This window comes from Pinus tabuliformis, chromosome 8, assembly GCF_031772625.1.
Source record: "Pinus tabuliformis cultivar Carrire ecotype Pingquan chromosome 8, CPIR1, whole genome shotgun sequence".
NCBI lineage: Eukaryota > Viridiplantae > Streptophyta > Pinopsida > Pinales > Pinaceae > Pinus > Pinus tabuliformis.
Genome location: NC_142294.1, coordinates 739848611 through 739869722, shown reverse-complemented (window position 1 = coordinate 739869722; position 21112 = coordinate 739848611). Strand labels below are relative to the sequence as shown.

The 21112-nt window shown below is 42.2% G+C and overlaps 1 protein-coding gene across 2 annotated transcripts in view; it reads left to right on the top strand.

Annotated features, from left to right (window-relative positions):
* LOC149237701 (uncharacterized) overlaps nucleotides 1–21112 on the top strand; it is a 492469-nt gene that overhangs the window by 253081 nt on the left and 218276 nt on the right. For both annotated transcript variants that reach the window (XM_089372754.1, XM_089372755.1), the window contains exons 20-22: nucleotides 19522–19720; nucleotides 19805–19948; nucleotides 20192–20235. In XM_089372754.1, coding sequence (XP_089228880.1) covers nucleotides 19522–19720; nucleotides 19805–19948; nucleotides 20192–20235 — 387 coding nt within the window. The remainder of the gene's footprint in view (nucleotides 1–19521; nucleotides 19721–19804; nucleotides 19949–20191; nucleotides 20236–21112) is intronic.

Genomic DNA, 21112 nt, shown 5'->3' with positions numbered 1-21112 from the left:
TAATTTGCTTCAGTATTAAGAAGAATAACTTGACGAATCTAATTTAAAAATCAAGTAGGTGAAGTAGATTCAGATTTGCTGCAGTAGGGTTCCTTCAGTGTAGGAATTTTCACATGGTATCAGAGGATTGATTTTGAAATAGGAAGTGTTGATTTTGAGTAGCATTAGATGTGCTCTAGGTCCGAAATTTTGTGGAGGGGCTAGAATACATGTGATCTCCAGAACCCATAAATTGTTTGGAGAAATTGCACCCGAATAAGGAGTTAGTAAAATAATTAATATTTTTAATGGGTTCCTAAGTCTAAACTTAGGAAAATAAAAATATTAATGGGTATTAATAAAATATGGGTGAGAAACTTCTAAGTGACGAGGATCAAGTTTGTTTTAATTTTAGCCGTTGATTAGAGATTAGATCACGATTGTTGGTTCATCAATAGGAAAAGTATAAGAGGAGGCTCGAGGGTTAGTTGGAGATACACCAAGAGATCAAAGAGTTCGATTTTTCTGGGGCGAGGTTTGCACAGAAAATCAAGCTAGTGGTCTGAGTTGCAGTGAGAGAGGGGCAGTTTGGCAAAGAGACTTTAGTCCAAGGCCGAGAATACAAAGCATAGAGGCAGAGCAGTAGCAGGAGAGTCAACGCAGCTTCAGAGAGGGTGACGCAAAAGCTAGAGGGGCTGATGCAGGTCCTTAGAGGCAGTGCTGGAGTTTTCTGTGGGGCAGTGAGAGAGCAGTCCATCATATCGACTTTCTGAGCAAGGGAGGCTCACTGGGAGGGTGATGTAGTTCCAGCGTAGAGCTTGGAGCAGCCATTGTTACCCAACACTGGGAACAACATTGTCGTCTGTGGGGTTTGATCATCCAGTTGCTGGAATTGTCAAAATATCTGTCTCCGTATAGAGGTACTTATGCCAGGTCTATTCTTTGTTGGGTGAGTCGGATTTGGCACCCTAGTTGTATTCATAAATCTGCTTAATAATATAAACCCTCTATATGCTGCATTGGATTTCCCGATTTGGGATTTTCCAGGGACGATTGTCCAAAAATAACGATGTCCCTTGTGTGATTGTCTCAGTTTATTTCCGTTCATGATCTGTATGTATCACTGCAATAGAGTTTTCATCGTTGTTTAAGTAATTAAATAACTTGTCAAATGTAAAGAACAAGTAGGATATGATAAGCCAGTGATTGCAGTAAGATTTTTGATGTGTAGATTCATAAATTCTCACATGGTATTAGAGGATTGCAGATCATAGGAGATTGAAGACACCAACCGAGAAGATCTAAAGAATTTGCTGCAGAGAAGCAGTGGTCTCGAGTGACTGCGCTGTTTCAGAGGTAGAGGAGTAGCGACGGGAGTGACGTAGAGCCAAAGGAGTGACGCAGAGGCTCACGCAGTGCCTATGTCAGCGTTTCGGGCCTGCAGAGGGTGACACAGAGTTAGAGAGGAGCCCACGCAGTGACTACGTCAGCTCTCTGGGCCACCGCAAAGCCTGAGAGGTTCGATGCAGTCAATTGTCGGGGATGAGGAAGTAGAGCAGATTCCTTTTGAGGAGCTAGTGAGATGTTGTTTCTGTTGGTGCGGAACAGTGTCTGTGGAGATAGAGCCGAGGTAGAGGGAGTCACTGCCTTGACAGAGTTCTAGCCAAAGAAATCTAGATCCGGGTTGTAGCAGCAAAGGAAGATTGGAGAGGAAAGTGATTCGACAGTTGGTGGGAGGATTTCTGTGAAGGAAACTAGGAGTCTGAGGGAGTCTAGAGGAGCTTGTTCCTTAGAGGATTTCTGGCGCCAAAGAAATCCAGATCCAAGCCTTGCTAGATTGATGACATCAGAGGGAGAAGAGAACCAATCCTATTTTTTAGCAGAGATGGCAATGAATGGGTTGAGGGATCAGGACAGATTGGATGGAGCATCCAATTTTGTCATCTGGAAGGCCAGGATCTTGGCAATGCTAGACAAACATCGCATCAAGGACTATGCCTTGAAGGTAGTTGCTGAGCCAATGATGCTGATCCGTTGAAGAAGTACCAAGAGGCCCAGGCTAAGGCCAAGTGCATGATCGTAGATGGGGTCAAAGATCATGTAGTACCACACATTGCTGAGAAGAACACAACAAGGGAGATGTGGGAGGCGCTGACCACCTTGTATTAGGGCTCTTCTGTCCAACAGAAGATGCTATTAGAAAATCAGCTGAGACAGTACCAGATGCAGAAAGGAGAGGACATCGATCCCTTTCTTCTCAGGTTGCAAGAGATTCGCAACTAGTTCACTTTTGTGGGGTCTACACCAAATCTTGAGTTGATGGTCAGGATTGCCCTAAATGCAGTCATCGAGGACTGGAAGACTTTTGTCCAAAGTATCTTGGTCAGAGCGTCTCTCCCCAATTGGGAGGAGATGTGGGCAGCTCTTCGACAAGAGGAGCTCAGGGGGGTGACCAAGACAGGGAGTAACGACAAGGGAGCCCGAGTCAAGAAGGAGGAGGAGGAGGATGCAACACTCACATCATTAGGACAACAAGTGCAGCAAAAGAGGAAGACGAAGGACATCACCAAGGTCAGATGCTTCAACTGTGGGGAACTGGGACATTATGCCACTCAGTGCCCCTAGAAGAAGGGCAAGGGGGAAGCTTTTGAATCGATGACTTCTCCAACGAAAGGGGGCAAAGAAGGCGAGGATGATGATTGTCCCATGAGTGCTCATGCACCTCTGGAGAAGAGGTGGGGCGACATCGAGTTGTAGTCGAAACGACTACATAAGGGGCAAGATTCTTGAGGTGTCCAAACCCTTGGATCACATACGGCTACGGGAGCCCTTAACAACAGTAGCAAAATGATGGGTGTCGGTTGGAGCGACAGTGGCATTGCTAGAGTGCCAAAGTCTGAGGCAGCACAGTGGATGTTGTAGTAGTGTGAGAGGCACAAAGCAGTTTGCAGCAATTCAGTGGCACCAGAGGGTCAGCACATATTAGAAACAAAGGTAGCTTCAGGATCACAAGGCATCCATGCTGACCAACATGTCAGTGTTTGGGTGTGTTTTCAGTTGCTTACTTCTCAGCAACTAAGTTGCAGTGCAACAGTGAGTAGTGATAGTGCTATGGGCATCATGAGGCAACATTTTGAGAGGGAGTTGTAGTACAGATGCGGCAGTGGCAGTGGCAGAGTCATGGGCAGCAGTTCAGGAAGCAGTGGTGCAGTGGATGAAGGGAAACGACCAAGCATCAACAACACAGAGGACCGATGTAGTGGATCGGTGTAATGCTTCTATGGGGAAGTATTGCTAGAGCACATTCCTCGCTAAGAGAGAATGTTGATTTTGGGTAGCATCAGATGTGCTCTAGCTTTGAAATTTTGTGGAGGGGCTAGAATACATGAGATCTCTAGAACCCAGAAATCGTTTGGAGAAATTCCAGCTGGATAAGGAGTTATTAAAATAATTAATATTTTTAATGGGTTCCTAAGTCAACTTGGGAAAATAAAAATATTAATGGGTATTAATAAAATATGGGTGAGAAACTTCTAAGTGACGAGGATCAAGTCTGTTTTAATCTTAGCCATTGATTAGAGATTAGATCACGACAGTTGATTCATCAACATGAAAAGTATAAGAGGAGGCTTGAGGGTCAGTTGGAGATACAACAAGAGATCAAAGAGGTTGATTTCTCTGCGGCGAGGTTTGCTGAGAAAATCGGGCTAGTGGTCTGAGTTGTAGTGAGAGAGGGGCAATTCGGCAGAGGGACTTCAGTCCAAGGCCGAGAATACAAACCAGAGAGGCAGAGCAGCAACACGAGACACAACGCAACTCTAGAGAGGGTGATGTAGAAGCCAAAGGGGCTGACGCAAGTCCTTGGAGACAACGCTGGAGTTTTCTATGGGGTAGAGAGAGAACAGTTCAACATATCAACTTTCTTAGCAAGGGAGGCTCATTGGGAGGGTGACGTAGTTCTAGCGCAGAGCTTGGAGCAGCCATCACTGCCCAACATTGGGAACAACATTGTCATCTGTGGGGTTTGATCATCCAGTTGTTGGAGTTGTCAAAATATCTATCTCCAGATAGAGGTACTTCTGCCAAGTCTATTCTCTGTTGGGTGAGCCGGATTTGGCACCCTAGTTGTATTCAGAGATCTGCTTAATAATATAAACCCTCTATATGCTACACTAGTTTTCCCGAATTGGGTTTTTCTGGGGACGATTGTCCAAAAATAATGGTGTCCCTTGTGTGATTGTCTCAGTTTATTTCAGTTCATGATCTGTATGTATGCCTGCAATAGTGTTTTCATCGCTGTTTAAGTGATTAAATAACTTGTTTAATGTAAAGAACAAGTAGGAGATGATAAACCAATGATTGCAGTAGGATTTTTGATGTGTAGTTTCAGAAATTCTCATAGGAAGAGCAGATCCAACAGTGAGCAGTGACGCCGAATGCTGCACTTGGCAGCAATTCGAATCCCCTTGAAGGGATTGCACAGTCCTTGTCAAGAAGCAGATTCGAGGAAATCTTTCTCTGAGTGAGACAAAAGAGAGGTATTATTTCCAGTTTGTGAGTTTCCAGAGGCGGAGGGAGTGACACAAAGCCTCAGCGCAATGCTTGAAGGGTGCAGTTTCTGCTGGGGCAGAAATCCGCTGGAAAAGAACAAAGACACATACAAGGCGAATTTTCTCCTAAGAGAACTTTCTGCCAAAAGGTTCAAATTTCTCAATTGTTAAGCATTGCTAAGCAGTAACTAGATGAGTCAGTTCGACAGTTGGGTGAGATGGCATCACATGGGCTCAAAGATTAGGATAGGTTGGATAGAGCCTCCAACTATGTCATATGGAAGACCATAATCTTAGCTGTTCTAGAGGAATATGATCTTGAGGCCTACATCAAAAGTGTTGTAGCTGTTCCTGCTGACAACGATCAAAAGAAGAAGTACAAGGCCGAGTAGGGGAAGGTAAAGAGTCTCATTCTCGATGGAGTTCGAGATCTTGTGGTCTCACACTTGCAGGGCAAGGATACAACCCGAGATATGTGGGAAGCCTTGTCTTCTTTGTATGAAGGCTCTTCCGAACAACGAAAGATGTATTTAGAGCAGAAGTTGCAGTGGACTTTGATGCAGAAAGGAGAAGGGGTGAGCATTTATCTTCAACGTCTTTAGGACACTAGAGACCAACTTGCTGCAGTGGGGCCCACTCCTCAGCGAACCGCGATGGTGAGGATAGCCTTGAATGGAGTCTTGGATGAATGACAAGACTTCGTTCAAAACATATTGGGTAGGGAAAGACTACCTTCATGGGAGGAGATCTGGGTGGCTCTTCAACAAGAGGAGTTAAGGAGAGATCTAGTGAAGGTCAACCTCAATGGCATCAGTGGGAGTGGCACAAAGACGAAGGAGGAGGAGGAAAGTGCAGCTCTAACATCGAAGTGACAACAGAAGCAAAATCAGAAGAAGGAAATTTCGAAGGTGAAATGTTTTTAGATGTGGCGAGATGGGTCACTTTGCATCTCAGTGTCCTTTGAGGCAAAATGATAAGGACGGAAGCATGATCCAAAGGTTGCAACCACAAAGATAAACGGGGAAGAGTATGGCATGAGTGCCCACGCATCTCCACGAGGGAGATGGGGCAATATTGCGCTGTAGTCAGGAGGACTACATGTGGGCAGGATCCTTGAGAAGTCCACCCCTTGGATCAATTTCTTGCTACGGGATCCCAAGATTCAACAGTAGCGAGATGGACTTAGTGTCAGATAATGCAGTTGAGTTTTTAGATGACAGATGCAGTGGCTTGGGACCAGAGACTAATAAATGCAGAGCAAGGTTGGCAGCAGTGCAGATGGCATAGTGTAGAAGTCAGTAGCAACACAAAAGATTCAGAGGGTCAGCAGCAGTCAAACTCCAACATTCATTGTATCATGCTGAACACAATTATGTTCAACTAATTTTCAATGTTTTTCAATTGCTTCTCTTAGCAATTGAGTTGCAGTACGGATGTAGTGTTACTAGTGGCAGTGCTAGCAACATAGCAAATGCAGTGTTTGAGAGGGAATTGTATTACAAATGCAGCAGTGGTAGTGGTGGTGTCATGGGCAGCAGTACAGTAGTAGCACCAACACAGTGTTGGTGGCAGCAACAGTGCATAAAGGAGGTGCTCTAGAAATGAAGGAGCATGCAGGTGGACATTGTTGCTAGAACACTTTCCTCACTAAGAGGGAGTGTTAGTTTTTGGTAGCATCGGAAGTGCTCTTGCCTTGAAAATTGGTGGAGAGGCTAAGGCACATGAGTTCTAAATAACCCAAAAGCCGTTTGGAGAAATTCTACCCGGATTGTATTTTATTAAAATAATTAATATTTTTAATGGAGTTCCTAAGTCTAAACTTAGGAAAATTAAAATATTAATGGGTATTAATCAAAATATGGGTGAGAATGATCTAAAAGGCGGATCAAGTCATGTTTCAATCTTAGCTATTGATTAGAGACTTAATCTCGGCCATTTGGAGGACTAATCAGTGCAGAGCAAGGTTAGCAGTAGTGTGGATGGCACAGTGTAGAAGTCAACAACAATGCAAAAGATCTAGAGGGTCAGCAACAGTCAGACTCCAACATTCATTGTATTATCTTGAACACAGTGAAGTTGAACTAATTTTAGATGTTTTTCAATTGCTTCTCTTAGCAATTGAGTTGTAGTACGGATGCAGTGTTAGCAGTGGCAGTTCTAGTAGCATAGCAGATGTAGCGTTTGAGAGGGAACTGTAGTACAGATGCAACAGTGGCAGTGGCTATGTCATGGGCGACAATACAATAGCAATAATAGCACAATGTTGGTGGCAACAATAGTGCAGAAAGGAGGTGCTTCAGAAACAAAGCAACATGCAGGTGGACATTGTTGCTAGAGCACTTTTCTCGCTAAGAGGGAGTGTTAGTTTTTGGTAGCATCGAAAGTGCTCTAACCTTGAAAATTGGTGGAGAGGCTAAGACACGTGAGTTCTAAAGAACCCAAAAATAGTTTGGTGAAATGCCACCCGGATTTTATTTTATTAGAATAATTAATATTTTTAATGGAGTCCCTAAGTCTAAACTTAGGAAAATTAAAATATTAATGGGTATTAATCAAATTATGGGTGAGAATGATCTAGAAGGCAGATCATGTCATGTTTTAATCTTACCCATTGATTAGAGACTTAATCTCAGTTGTTGAAGACTCAACAGAAAAAGTATAAAATGGATGCTTGGGGTTCATTTGGAAACACACACGGAGAGAATAAATTGATCTAGAGTTCGATTTCTGGGGCTAGAAAGCTGAGAAATTCGAACTAGGTGATCATTCAGCAGTAAAGGGGTAGAGAGAATTTGGGAGAAGGACTTTTCAAAGAATACTGACAGAGTGGCAGAGAGAGCTTGTAAAGAGGCAACACAGTAGCCAAGAGAGCTGACGCTGGGCTAGTCTGGGCCCACACAGCCTTGATCTAGAGCAAGAAAGGACTGCGCAGAGGGGAAAAGCTGCTTGTCACGCAGAAGCCGAAATTGCCGGAATAGCCGGGATAACTGACCCAGAGGTAAGAAGAGGTGACACTAGGTCTACGCAGGGCCAATGCAAAAGTAGCTGGGGTTAGCTCGTCTTGTTGTCGGATTAGCCGACATTTTGTCGGGTGAAGTGAGGCAAAACTCACTCAGATTGTCTACTAGTATTTACTTTGTAAAGGATTACTAGATGAGAATCCTAGATTTGCATTCAGATATTTCTCCTGCATAATAATAAACCCTTGGAACCGCTGCATCGGTTTTCCCGCATTGGGTTTTTCTGGGGACTATTGTGTCCAAAAATAAGTGTGTCCTATGTATCTTGTTCTTTTCTTTGTTTTTTGTGTCATGAGATCAAATATTTAATGAGTGTAGGTTGTAGAAGTAATTTGCTTCAGTATTCAGAAGAATAACTTGATTAATGTAATTTAAAAATCAGGTAGGTGAAGTAGATTCAGATTTGCTGCAGTAGGGGTTCCTTCAGTGTAGGAATTTTCACAACGTCTCTTCACCCTCAACGTTGAATATAAATAGAAGGAACATCTACTTCATTTGGACATTCATCATCACACACATATCTCTCTCCTCATTTGATTGGGTCGTACAAATTTTAGGACAACCTTCTTCTCCCCCACATGTACGAAAGTTTGACTGGGTTTTTTGATTTCTGCATTGACCGAGTTGTAGCCAACTTTAACCAGTGTTGATGGGGCAACATTTGACTTTGTTTGACTGCGATTTTTTTGTGAATATCTCTGTTTGGGCAGGCCACATATTTGGGACAAAAACTGAGATTTTCTGGGCTGTTTGACCAGTGATGACTGCAACAAGTTTTACCGCAGAGTTGACTGTGCGTTGACCAACTTTGACCAGAGATTTCCAGACTCTTTGAGGCTGATTTGGACTGTCCCTGAAGTTCGAGTTAATTGGGTTTGACCAAGCTGATTTGGAGGAAGATTTCTGCTAGTTTGACCAACGTTGTCTTTCTTGTTAGGGCATCCTGTTGACTGCTGTTTTGCTGGACTGTTTTGACAATGTTTGGGCAAGGAAATTTTGTATGATGTACTCTCTCTCTCTCTGCTGAACTTTTGAAGAATAATAAGAAGATTTGATCAAAGGGTTTGCCTCACATTGGGGTTTTTCCCTGGCATCTGCCAAATATTGTGTCCTCTTGTCTTGGCTTATTTTTTATGTTCTATCTACATTTACTACGATGTTAATGTGATTGCTAATCTAGAAATTGATATTGGGCTAATAAGAAAAATTGAAGTAAATTGCTCTAAAGCATAGAACATACCATTGTTATCTAAAATTAACAAGATAGCCAGTAAGACATCCAAAGATTGTATTCAGAAACTACTGCATAATAATAAAAACCCTCAGCTGCTGCATCGGTTTTCCCACATTGGGTTTTTCCAGGGACATTTGTCCAAAAACAACGGTGTTAATTGTGTGTGTGGTTATTTCTTCTTGCTCAGTGCTTGTGTTCATATATAATTTAATTAGTGAAGGTTGCAGTCTTATTTACTTAGATATTTACAGTATAACACAGTAAATAACTTGCATGAATTAACAAGTAGGAGAAGTAATATTAGTTTGCTGTAGTAGGGATTTGGGTCCCCAAATTTTCACATGTGGGTGGCCCCCATACTCCACTATCAAAATAATTTTACTCCCTTTAACTCCTAAGTCCTTTACCAAAAATGCGTGGGTCCCATAGCCTCGAAAATAGTTCTCAAAATTGGGAAATTAATTCTCTTCCAAAATAATTTAGGAAGTGACATTATATCTGTACATTGATCTAAGTGCGTTTCTCATTTGGTACATGAGAGTATACTATACTGCCAAATATTCTGAAGAGTTTTTTTGTTGTGAAAACCAAACATTAGAGGATGGAGGAGAAGCATCGAGTTGCTAGTGGTACGTGGGGGTCACCCTTAGAGCAATGCGGCCCACAAAGGAAACACACACTCATTGGAGGGAGAATGGTGGGTGAAAGTCAAGATTGGGCTCACATGGGCTACTACAATGCATAAATCCTTTCAATTTTCTCTCTCCCTATCCACTCTTGGCTACTTTGCTCATCGATGGAACAAAATGCACTCAAATAGAATGGAACCCCTTTCCCTACTAGTGGCTCGATTATAACACAGCGTGATAGCCTACTAGTGGTTAGGTTTGACTTCATGTTAATTTTTGGTATGTTCTATGCTAGAGCAATTTATTTAAATTTTCACAGTTAGCAATCACATCAGCATTAAAGTAAACTGCAGATAGAACATAAGTATAAATTGCAGAAGACATGCCAAGACAAGAGGACACAAGATGTGGTGCTAGCCAGGGACAAACCCCACAAAGTGTGGGGAAATCCTTTGATCAAATCTTCTTTTATCTTCAAAGTTCAGCAGAGAAAGAGAGAGAGGGAGTATATTTACAATAGAAGTCAAAACTTTGACTTATCTAGATCTAGCATAGATCATTTCATATAATGATGAGATCAGTTGAAGACATTCTGCTTCAACTGATTCTCAAGGTGACTCCTTCACCTATCATTGTGCTGCATTTGATCCTCTAGCTGCACCACTGCACCATGCTGCACTAATCATCATCATACTGCCCATGATCATGATCTCATGTTGCCCTTTATGTCCATGATCTCATACATCATCAAGCTGCCCATGCTTCATGCATCATGTCGCTCATATATCATGCTGCCCATGATCTACATCATGCTTCATTATGCTACTCATGCTAATGATCTCATCTCTGCTTTGATGAGTGATTACACACCATGATTGTTCCTAGAGGCTGAGATGATCTTTGAACCTTGAGATCATAACTGCATCTTACTGTACTGTAAGATTATGATCCTTGTCTCTTACCTTCTTCAGAGGTGATCACTACAACATATAGAAACATCATCTAATACTTCAAGGCTGCTGTATGTCACTGAGATCTTCTTTATCCAACTGAAATCGAGATCATTGTTCAATGTTTATAGTTGTTGTGATCTTAGCCCATCAAGACTAGATGTGCCCAGATCACATACATCCGACTTTCTTCATTCGAGGATGCACACAAGAGTCTGTGGCTCCTTCACGTATGGTTTGCGGCTACCTCATTTTGACAGTGATTAGGGCATCACGTTGACTGCGTGAATATGACAACGTATAACAGCGTATCACACGTTCACTGTGTCTCATATATGACTGCGTCAATACAGTGTAACACATTCACATGTTGACCTGCGTGAATATAAAAACGTATAACCCACTCGTTGACTGTGTATATCATATGTGACTGCGTGAACCCAGTGTTAACATCCACACGTTGATTGCGATGATGTATTCCACGAGCAACGTTTATCATTGACTGCATTGCGTTGATGCGTTCATTGCCTGCACAGCATATAGGGTTTCCATAGCTATGCGTATATTGTTTTCATGACAGCGTGTAGTCCATTTGTGAACTATGTTGCATTCCTCTCATGTACAACGTGTAAGTCTCCATCATGTTCTGCGTATATGGGAGCCCTCTTGACTGCGTAGATTAGGGCCTGTGAGTTCTGGACAGTGTATGTTCCAGCGTATTCTATTATATCATATAAATATCTTCCCTTACTGCAACTAGGTGACAGATAGATCTTCTGACCTGTGTATTAATCTTTATGCATTCGAGAACATTACGGCCTTTATTGACTGCGGCTCTTCCACAACGAAGCAGATTCATCACGTTTCATGAACAGGGTATATGGCCTTACGTTGACTGAGTGTAGAAGTCTTCCATTGCTGTGTATAGGGCATCACGTTATAAGAGTCTCCATTGCTGTGCGTTAGAACTAGGGCATCAAGGTCAGTGTATATTCTCATGGTGTCTCTCTCCTACTCCAAAAGCCCAAGACGTGGAGAGGAGGAGATCACCTCAAGAATGCATGTTGCAAATGACATCGAATCCTCTTCAATTTATACTAAAACATATAGGTTGAATAGACATGACGTTTGGTCTTCTTGAGCCTACGTAAGAGCAGGTCGGCTTGATAATAATTACATAATCAAAATAAATTCATATCTCCATAAATACTTATCAGAATCGGATGATCTTAGGATCAATCCTACACCTCTCGACAAGAGGGATCCAATAAAAGTATCAGCTGCCATAAATAAGCTGACCCACATGGAGTTTGGCCCTAGTTGCCAATTTAACACTCCCTCTCAACTAGGGAGAACTCCATCTGGTGATCCATAAGTCCGACTGTACTATCTCTGCCATCAGTGCCCTGCACTGCTCTGCGCAACTCTGCTCAGCGCTGTTGTCTCTGCTATGCTCTGCTCAGCTCTGCTAGCTTTGCTCTGCTCTACTCAGCTCAGCTTTGCTGGCTCTGCTAGCTCTGCTCACTCTGCTAGCTCTGCTCTGCTCATCTCTGCTGAACTATGAAGAAGAAGAATTGATCGAGAATGTCTCATACCATTCTCCACTGAACTGAAGTCAGTCTCAGAGTGCATACCGCTGGTCCCAGACCAGTCTCAACCGACCCAAAGTCAGCGTCATAGTTGGTACCACTCCTACCACTGGTCCCAGACCAGTATCGCAGGCCTAGAGAGTGTACCACGGGTCCTAGACCAGTCTCAACTGACCCAAAGTCAGCGTCATAGTGGGTACCACGCCTACCACTGGTCCCAGACCAGTATCGCAGGCTTAGGGAGTGTACCACTGGTCCTAGACCACTCTCAACCGACCCGAAGTCAGCGTCATATTATGTACCACTCTCATTGGTCCCAGACTAGTCCTGCACTAACACGAAGTCAATCTCAGAGTATGTAACACTGGTCCCAGACCAGTCTCAATCGACCCGAAGTCAGTGTCATGGTAGGTACCACTCTCACTGGTCCCAGACTAGTCCTATACTGACACGAAGTCAGTCTCGGAGTATGTACCACTGGTCCCAGACTAGTCTCAACCGACCCGAAGTCAGCATCATAGTATGGTACAACTCCTACCACTGGTCCCAGACCAGTATCGCAGGGTCAGAGAGTGTACTACTGGTCCCAGACTAGTCTCAACTGATCCGAAGTCAGCATCATAGTATGTACCACTCTCACTGTTCCTAGACCAGTCTTGCACTGACACGAAGTCAGTCTCGGAGTATGTACCACTGGTCCCAGACCAGTCTCAACCGACCCGAAGTCAGCGTCATAGTATGGTACAACTCCTACCACTGGTCCTAGACCAGTATCATTGATCCCAGATCAATGGAGGTCATCCTAGCGTAGGGAGTACGGTAGATACAACGATGCGTCCATCGATATTACTATGGTCCCTAACTTCATTTCCCTTCTCATTGATCAGATGAGAGGTACTTCCCATGAGTCCCAGACTGCATGGGTAGGATGCCTCGACAGGAGAACTAATCAATCCTGTCCTCATAGGAGAACACATCAATCCTGCTACAATTGCCATGGAGAACACATCGATCCAAGCCTCACAGGAGAACTAATCATCTTGCTACACAGGAGAGCGAATCATCCTGTTCCATAAGAGAGCGAATCATCTTGTCGCACAAGAGAGCGAATCATCGTGTTCCAGTACGCACCACTGGGGGAGGGTGAGTCACCCTGTGGTCGTATGTTGCTCCAATAAGAACCGCAAGTCCATAGAGCTCCCAGAGCTCAATGTATGCAACATGCAGGACCCTTGTACAAGGGTCTCTTGATGACTCCAAGTCGTTCGGGAAAATCACAGATTTGATCTTTCCCCGGGGCTTTAGCAACCTGTACATCATCTTAGTGTGATGGAGCCTCCTTGCTCATCGACTTACCATATCCTAGATAAGGTAGTATCAGATGTCTTTCTGCTGGAGCAATTGTCGAATACGGGATTCCTCAATAATCAAATGCCACCTCTGGTTGTCACAGAGAAAAACAACTCACTTAAGAGCTTCTGCAATCATGTAGCTTCATACGATATCATACTCGTAGCCATGTATTCGGTCTTGGTGGTGCTTATAGCGACCGACTTCTGCTTCCTGCATCGCAGTATAATTCAAAGAGAACTAGCACTGAAAAGTGCTCTAGTGATCCTCCACATTGCCTGCCCATCCAGCATTCGAATAATAATGCAATTTCATCTTTCCGGCAGTGTATCTCAATCCATGAGAGATTGTGCCCTGAAGATATCTCGGAAGATTCTAGGCACCAATCCAGTGAGGCTCAACCAAATATGAGCTCACCATGCTAACTGCAAAACATATGTCCGGACGGAGGTTCACCAAGAACATCAACGCGAATGAGTTTATGAAACTCAAAGGCATTCCTAAATCTAGTTCGACATCACTACCATATAACTTACGATCCTCAAGGTAGTCACAGGCTTGCAGTTTAAAACTTTAACATTCCTTATCCAGAATCCAACTCCCTCTGTCTTCTACAAATGAGAGGTTCTGCACCTGTCAGACATAGGTGTCGGTATGAGAGGTCTATCATCCTCATTGCTCAACCTTCGGGTAATGGTTTGGATCGGTTTCACTCATAGTGAACCTCAACTTCATCTGACAGCTATCAGTCCTCTCATATTACGCCCAGGGTGCTTTGCTTCACGCCATAGAGGGTTTTCTTCCACCTGCATACGTGAGATTCCTGATCATCAATCTCAAACCCCTCGGGTTGTTCCACACCTGTGGACCTGCTACATGAGGGGAATGATCCCCTTGTAAGATTTTCCTTTGGTACATCTCAGACATGTACTTTCATGCTCTTTTTGAATTCAGGCATCCTTGTCACCATCTGACTCACAGATCTTTGATGCTATGTGTCAATGGACATGGTCCCCAGTGGACATCCTGCAACTTGATACAACCCTGAACTCAAAAACATCTTTAAAAATTCTATTTTCAAACACGTACCTTTCCATCGACGAATGCCACCTTAAAAACTTTCGACTTCCATTCCTAGGGTTCCTTGCTTCCTTGAAGAGTCGGTCGTGTCCTAGATGACTTGCATCTCTGCCCTTCGGACACTCCTTCGCATAAGGGCTGAACTTATAACCAAGACATCTGCATTTCCTTCCACCCTTAGATTTGAACGTCCCAATGAAGTGATCTTTAGGTAGGCCATCAGAAACTTCTGTTGCGCCATTCTGATAACATTCTTTGCTTCGACTTCACCCTGGGTGAATTATGAGGAACCCAATGATCCTTTTGACTTGTCCCAACTGTCTTTGGTGATTTCTCTTTCTCTTTTGCTTGGGCATTGTCTTCACCTCAGCTCTGATCCCATGTTAATTTTAGGTATGTTCTATGCTAGAGAAATTTATTTAAATTTTCATAGTTAGCAATCACATTAGCTATAAAGTAAACTGCAGATAGAACATAAGTATAAATCGCAGAAGACATGCCAAGACAAGAGGACACAAGATGTGGCGCTAGCCAGGGACAAACCCCACAAAGTGTGGGGAAACCCTTTGATCAAATCTTCTTTTATTTTCAAAGTTCAGCAAAGAAAGAGAGAGAGAGAGTATATTTATAACAGAAGTCAACACTTTGATTTATCTAGATCTAGCATAGATCATTTCATATAATGATGAGATCAGTTGAAAACGTTATGCTTCAACTGATTCTCAAGGTGACTCCTTCACCTATCATCGTGCTGCATTTGATCCTCTCGCTGCACCACTGCACCATGCTGCACTAATCATGATTATCGTGATACTGCCCAAGATCATGACTGCCCATGATCATGATCTCATGTTGCTCTTTATGTCCATGATCTCATACATCATCAAGCTGCCCATGCTTCATGCATCATGTCGCTCATATATCATGCTGCCCATGATCTACATCATGCTTCATTATGCTACTCATGCTAATGATCTCCTCTCTGCTTTGATGAGTGATTACACACCATGACTGTTCCTAGAGGCTGAGATGATCTTTGAACCTTTAGATCATAACTGCATCTTACTGTACTGTAAGATTATGATCCTTGTCTCTTACCTTCTTCAGAGGTGATCACTATAGCATATAGAAACATCATCTAATACTTCAGGGTTGCTGTATGTCACTGAGATCTTCTTTATCCAACTGAAATCGAGATCATTGTTCAACGTTTATAGCTGTTGTGATCTTAGCCCATCAAGACTAGATGTGCCCAGATCACATACATCCGGCTTTCTTCATTCGAGGATACACACAAGAGTTTGTGGCTCCTTCACGTATGGTCTGCGGCTACCTCATTTTGACAGTGATTAGGGCATCACGTTGACTGCGTGAATATGACAACGTATAACAACGTATCACACGTTGACTGTGTCTCATATATGACTGCGTGAATACAGTGTAACACATTCACACATTGACCTACGTGAATATGACAACGTATAACCCACACGTTGACCTGCGTATATCATATGTGACTGCGTGAACCCAGTGTTAACATCCACACGTTGACTGCGATGATGTATTCCACGAGCAACGTTTATCATTGACTGCACTGCGTTGATGCGTTCATTGCCTGCACAACGTATAGGGTTTCCATAGCTGTGCGTATATTGTTTTCATGACAGCGTGTAGTCCATTTGTGAACTGTGTTGCATTCCTCTCATGTACAGCGTGTAAGTCTCCATCATGTTCTGCGTATATGGGAGCCCTCTTGACTGCGTAGATTAGGGCCTGTGAATTCTGGACAACGCATGTTCCAGCGTATTCTATTATATCATATAAATGTCTTCCCTTACTGCGGCTAGGTGACAGACAGGTCTTCTGACCTGCGTATTAATCTTTATGCATCCAAGAATATTACAGCCTTTATTGACTGTGGCTCTTCCACAACGAAGCAGATTCATCATGTTTCATGAACAGCGTATATGGCCTTACGTTGACTGAGTGTAGAAGTCTTCCATTGCTGTGTATAGGGCATCACGTTATAGGAGTCTCCATTGCTGTGCATTAGAACTAGGGAATCAAGGTCAGTGTATATTCTCATGGTGTCTCTCTCCTACTCCAAAAACCCAAGACTTGGAGAGGAGGAGATCACCTCAAGAATGCGTGTTGCAAATGACATCAAATCCTCTTCAATTTATACTAAAACGTATAGGTTGAATAGACATGACGTTTGGTCTTCTTGAGCCTACGTAAGAGTAGGTTGGCTTGATAATAATTACATAATCAAAATAAATTCATATCTATATAAATACTTATCGGAATCGGATGATCTTAGGATCAATCCTACACCTCTCGACAAGAGGGATCCAATAAAAATCTCAGCTGCCATAAATAAGCTGACCCACATGGAGTTTGGCCCTAGTTGCCAATTTAACACTTCAACTATTTACTAGAGCTACAATATCAACTCTCTAGAGTTTTTTTCATCATGATCATGTTGCTAGCCTCTTTTCCACGAGTAATGGGGGTTGACGTGGCATCCTCTCGAATTATTGTGGTAAAAATAGGAAAGTCAACTCTTGAGTAGCATAAATTTTGTATATGGACTACGATTGAGGTGATTCTTGCACCATTGGACAGGTATTTGTGTGTAGAATAATGCAAAAGGGTGCGTTGTTTAAGTGACAAAGTTTCCCCCAAAATTGTTGTTTAATGCCTTGAACTTCTCCTGTAACTTTTCAGACCCTAAATTACGAAGCTGGGTCTTCCTGGTAAAAATGGTTCTCTGAGCCAATTCGTCCACTTTTCCACTCTGAAAGCATGGAGATAGATGCCAAACAATATAATGATCCAATCTGGATAAAGAGACATCAGAGCTGTTGCCAGACGAAATCCTTTACCAGTAGGAAGATAAAGATAACCTAGACATCAGTAGCAAGTTTTAACAGTTAGGCAACAACATAGTAGAGGTTTAAGAGCCTCTCCTAGCTCTTCCTTGGGCATCATTCTATCCCGCGTTTTCTTCATTCTGCCTCGGATGTTAGAAGAGGTAGATATAGTGAACCATGTCCTAGTCCCTTGATCCTTTTCCTCTACACATCTCCCTCCCATTGCAGCTGGCTGCATTTGGATCGAATGATTTTCGCATGTTTGGCATACAGATTTCATGTTTTTGCTTTACTGGTTCTTTATATATGGGAATTTTTACTACTCCTACTTCATATTGACACCATTGCACTCGACAATTACATTGAGCTACTGTTGTGGTCATTTGTTGGACATAAATATGATTATCTTACCTTATCTAGCTGTCTTGCAATATGTCCCCCTGTCTCAGCTGTTTCCCATTCTAAAAACCACTGCAACATAGCTATTATGGTACTTGTCTATTCTAAAATCTGCCGATAAGTGATTGACTGCAGAAAAATTGTTGATTTGGGGTAGCATCAGATGTGCCCTAGCCATGAAAATTGGTGGAGAGGCTAAAGCGCATGAGATCTCCAAGGCCCAGAAATGGTTTGGGCATATTCTAACCGGTTTGGGAGATATTAAAATAATTAAAATTTTTAATGGAGTTCCTAAGTCTTAACTTAGGAAAAATAAAATATTAATGGGTATTAATATAAAACTGGGTTAGAAGGTTCCAAAAGTCATGGATCAAGCCAAATCTAATCTTAGCCGTTGATTAGAGATTTAATCTCGGTCGTTGATGGACCAACGAGAAAAGTATAAGAGGAGGCTTGAGGGTCAGTTGGAGAACACACCAGAGTGATCAGTCATTCATTTTGCTAGAGCGGAGTTGCTAAGCAAAGTTGAATCAGTGATCAGCAGCGAGGGGTAATGAGTTCAAGGCAGGGACAATACTGGGAGACTAGCACAGAAGCGGAGAGAGCGAGAGCAGTGATCAATGCAGGCTACGTAGAGCCCAGCAGAGGTAGCGCAGAGCCCAGAGAGACCGCGTCATCCACGCAGTGGACAGAGGGAGTGACGCGGAGGCTCCCAGAGGTTGCGCAATGCCTCAGAAGGCTGACGCAGAGGGTCAGAGGGCTGATGCAGGTTAGTAGGAGGCTGATGGAGCGGCCAAAATGCCAAACACTGAGCTTCAGTTATGCTGGAGAGGGTTTCGTGGGACAGGTTTTCTGAATACTTGTTTCCGGATATAGAGGTATTGCTGTCGTATATTTTTCTCTGTCAGGTGAGCTGGTTTAGGCACCCAATTGTACTCAGATAAACTGCATAATAATATAACCATCTGAATAGTTGCACCGGTTTTCCTGCATTGGGTTTTTCCGGGGACATTGGTCCAAAATAACAGTGTCACTTGTGTGCTTGTTTTCTTTTAGTTGATGGTCTGTAGATGTTGATACTGTACTTGTGTTTATTTTCAGTATTTACATGGTAAATAACTTGTTAAGTAATTAAACAAGTAGGTGAAATAAACCAGATAGTACAGGAAGAATTGCTAACGGGTTAGACTTAGAAATTCCAACAAAAATGAAACATTCCTTTGCAGTCATTGCTTATTTCCCATGACTATAAGTTTTAAGTAAAATTTAAATAATCCCCCTGAATACCATGGATATGAAAAGAAGAGCTAGAATAGTGATTTAATGTCGTCCTGAGGTAATTTATGAGAATATCTTGATAAGCATTAACTTCACTCCTGATTGTAGGTTAACTCTTCTTGTTCTCTTGGTGAGGTAGTGAAATCCAAACTATTTACATTCTAAAGTTGCAAGCTGCATGTGAGCTTACAGTAGACTGTCTTTAGCTGACCAGGTATTTGGTCATATATCAATGTTTCTGCACTCCAAGTCTATGGCAAAGTTTTTTGTCTTGGGCATATCATTATTGATTGCAAATGAAAAGGATGCAGTAGAAAAGTTCTGATTTTCAGTACTGTATGAATACAGAGCTTTGCTATTGCCATTGAAAAATTGGTTGTCATCAAAACATTTTGGATTATGCCCATATTTTGCTGGAATAAAAGACATACAATATATTGGTGCTCTAGTGCAATGTGATACAAAATGTTTTAAAGGAAGGCATATATAAGCATAACTGTTCTTTCCATTATACTTTCTTCTTGTCTAAGTCTTATGAGCTTTTAGCTACCCCAGGAAGATTCTCTAACTTATTATAATGCTGATCATAGGTGGGAGTTGACAACATGTGTATCTTAGTGCATGCACTTAAACGCCAACCGATAGATTTGTCCATGGAAGAACGAGTGGGAAACACACTTGCTGAAGTGGGGCCATCTATAACACTCTCGACCCTCTCAGAGGTTCTGGCATTTGCATGTGGAAGCTTCATCTCTATGCCTGCGTGTAGAGTGTTCTCGATGTTTGCAGGTGAATAGTCTGTAATCGATGTTTTTTATGGAACTCGTCTTCAAAGTTTCACTCATTAGATTAACCTGTTGGTTGTCTGTGCAGCTCTTGCCGTGTTATTGGACTTCTTACTTCAAGTGACTGCATTTGTTTCCCTTATGACATTTGATTTCAGAAGAACAGAGGAAAACAGAGTTGATTGCTTTCCCTGCATAAGAGTTAGTTCATTGGCAACTGAACTTGAACATGGTATGCACAATGTTCTGGGTGACCAGATTGTTTTGGTGCTAAGGATAAGGATCAAATTTATACAGATTAATGTTAATAATATACTCATAGGTTCCGTGTAGGCCTTACTGATGACTTTTGTAGTGTTCATTGTTTCTACAAGATATTTAGTTATGTAAGCTTAACCTCAAAACTAATTAGGAAATATATGATGCGCTTTGCAAGAATAAAAGAAATTTAAATTTGTTAGGCTTTTCTGTGTAGGCAAGAGGCAGCAAAAACCTGGTCTTTTGGTACGTTACATGAAGGTGAGCTGTTAACATTCCTTATTTTCAGCCTGGGTTACATTGTGTCCTTTTGAAACTCGACTTCTTTTCATTTATCATATAGTATGTGAGCTTTAAAATTAGATTATGTCAGAATACAACAATGATATACATAACAAAAAATATGTTGTAACTTCTATAGCTCTCCCAATTGGTATGGAAAATCTTTGTAGGTTTGTAATTATCTCCTTTATTTAATAGGAGGGCCCACACTACATATGACATTGAAATGAATGTCAAGAGATGGTGCAATATATTACGTAAATATCCACAAGCTAAGGAGAACCTCCACATGTGTAACTGAAATAAAATATCGATATGTATATTACTTATTTAATAGCCACATAAAGAGGACCCTCCTCATATGACAGTGAAACAAAATCTCCACATATGAACATATAGCTGGAATAGGCTATATATAGGTTATGTAAATAATAACTGCAAGTTAAAGAAATCGCACAAGACATGAAAGTTACTTGGTAAACACTAGATTTGATATTTTTTTGTAGTAAATGTCCTCAGTAAATTTCAAATGGAGCCAAAACATGATCATTGGATTGCAACCAAGCACATCCTAAGATATTTGTGTGGAACTATACATCACTGCCTTCGTTATAATGGTAATGAGATTCAACTCATGGGATATACAGATTCTGATTGGGGTGGCAGTGAGACAGATGGAAGAAGCACAACAGGTGGATGCTTCAACTTAGGATCTTCCATGGTCTCATGGATGAGCATAAAGCAGGATACAATTGCTTTGAGTAGTGTTGAAGCTGAGTATGTTGCTGCAAGCGAAGTCTGTCGGGAAGCAGTTTGGCTCAGGAAGTTATTATTAGATTTGTTTAAAGGACCGCTT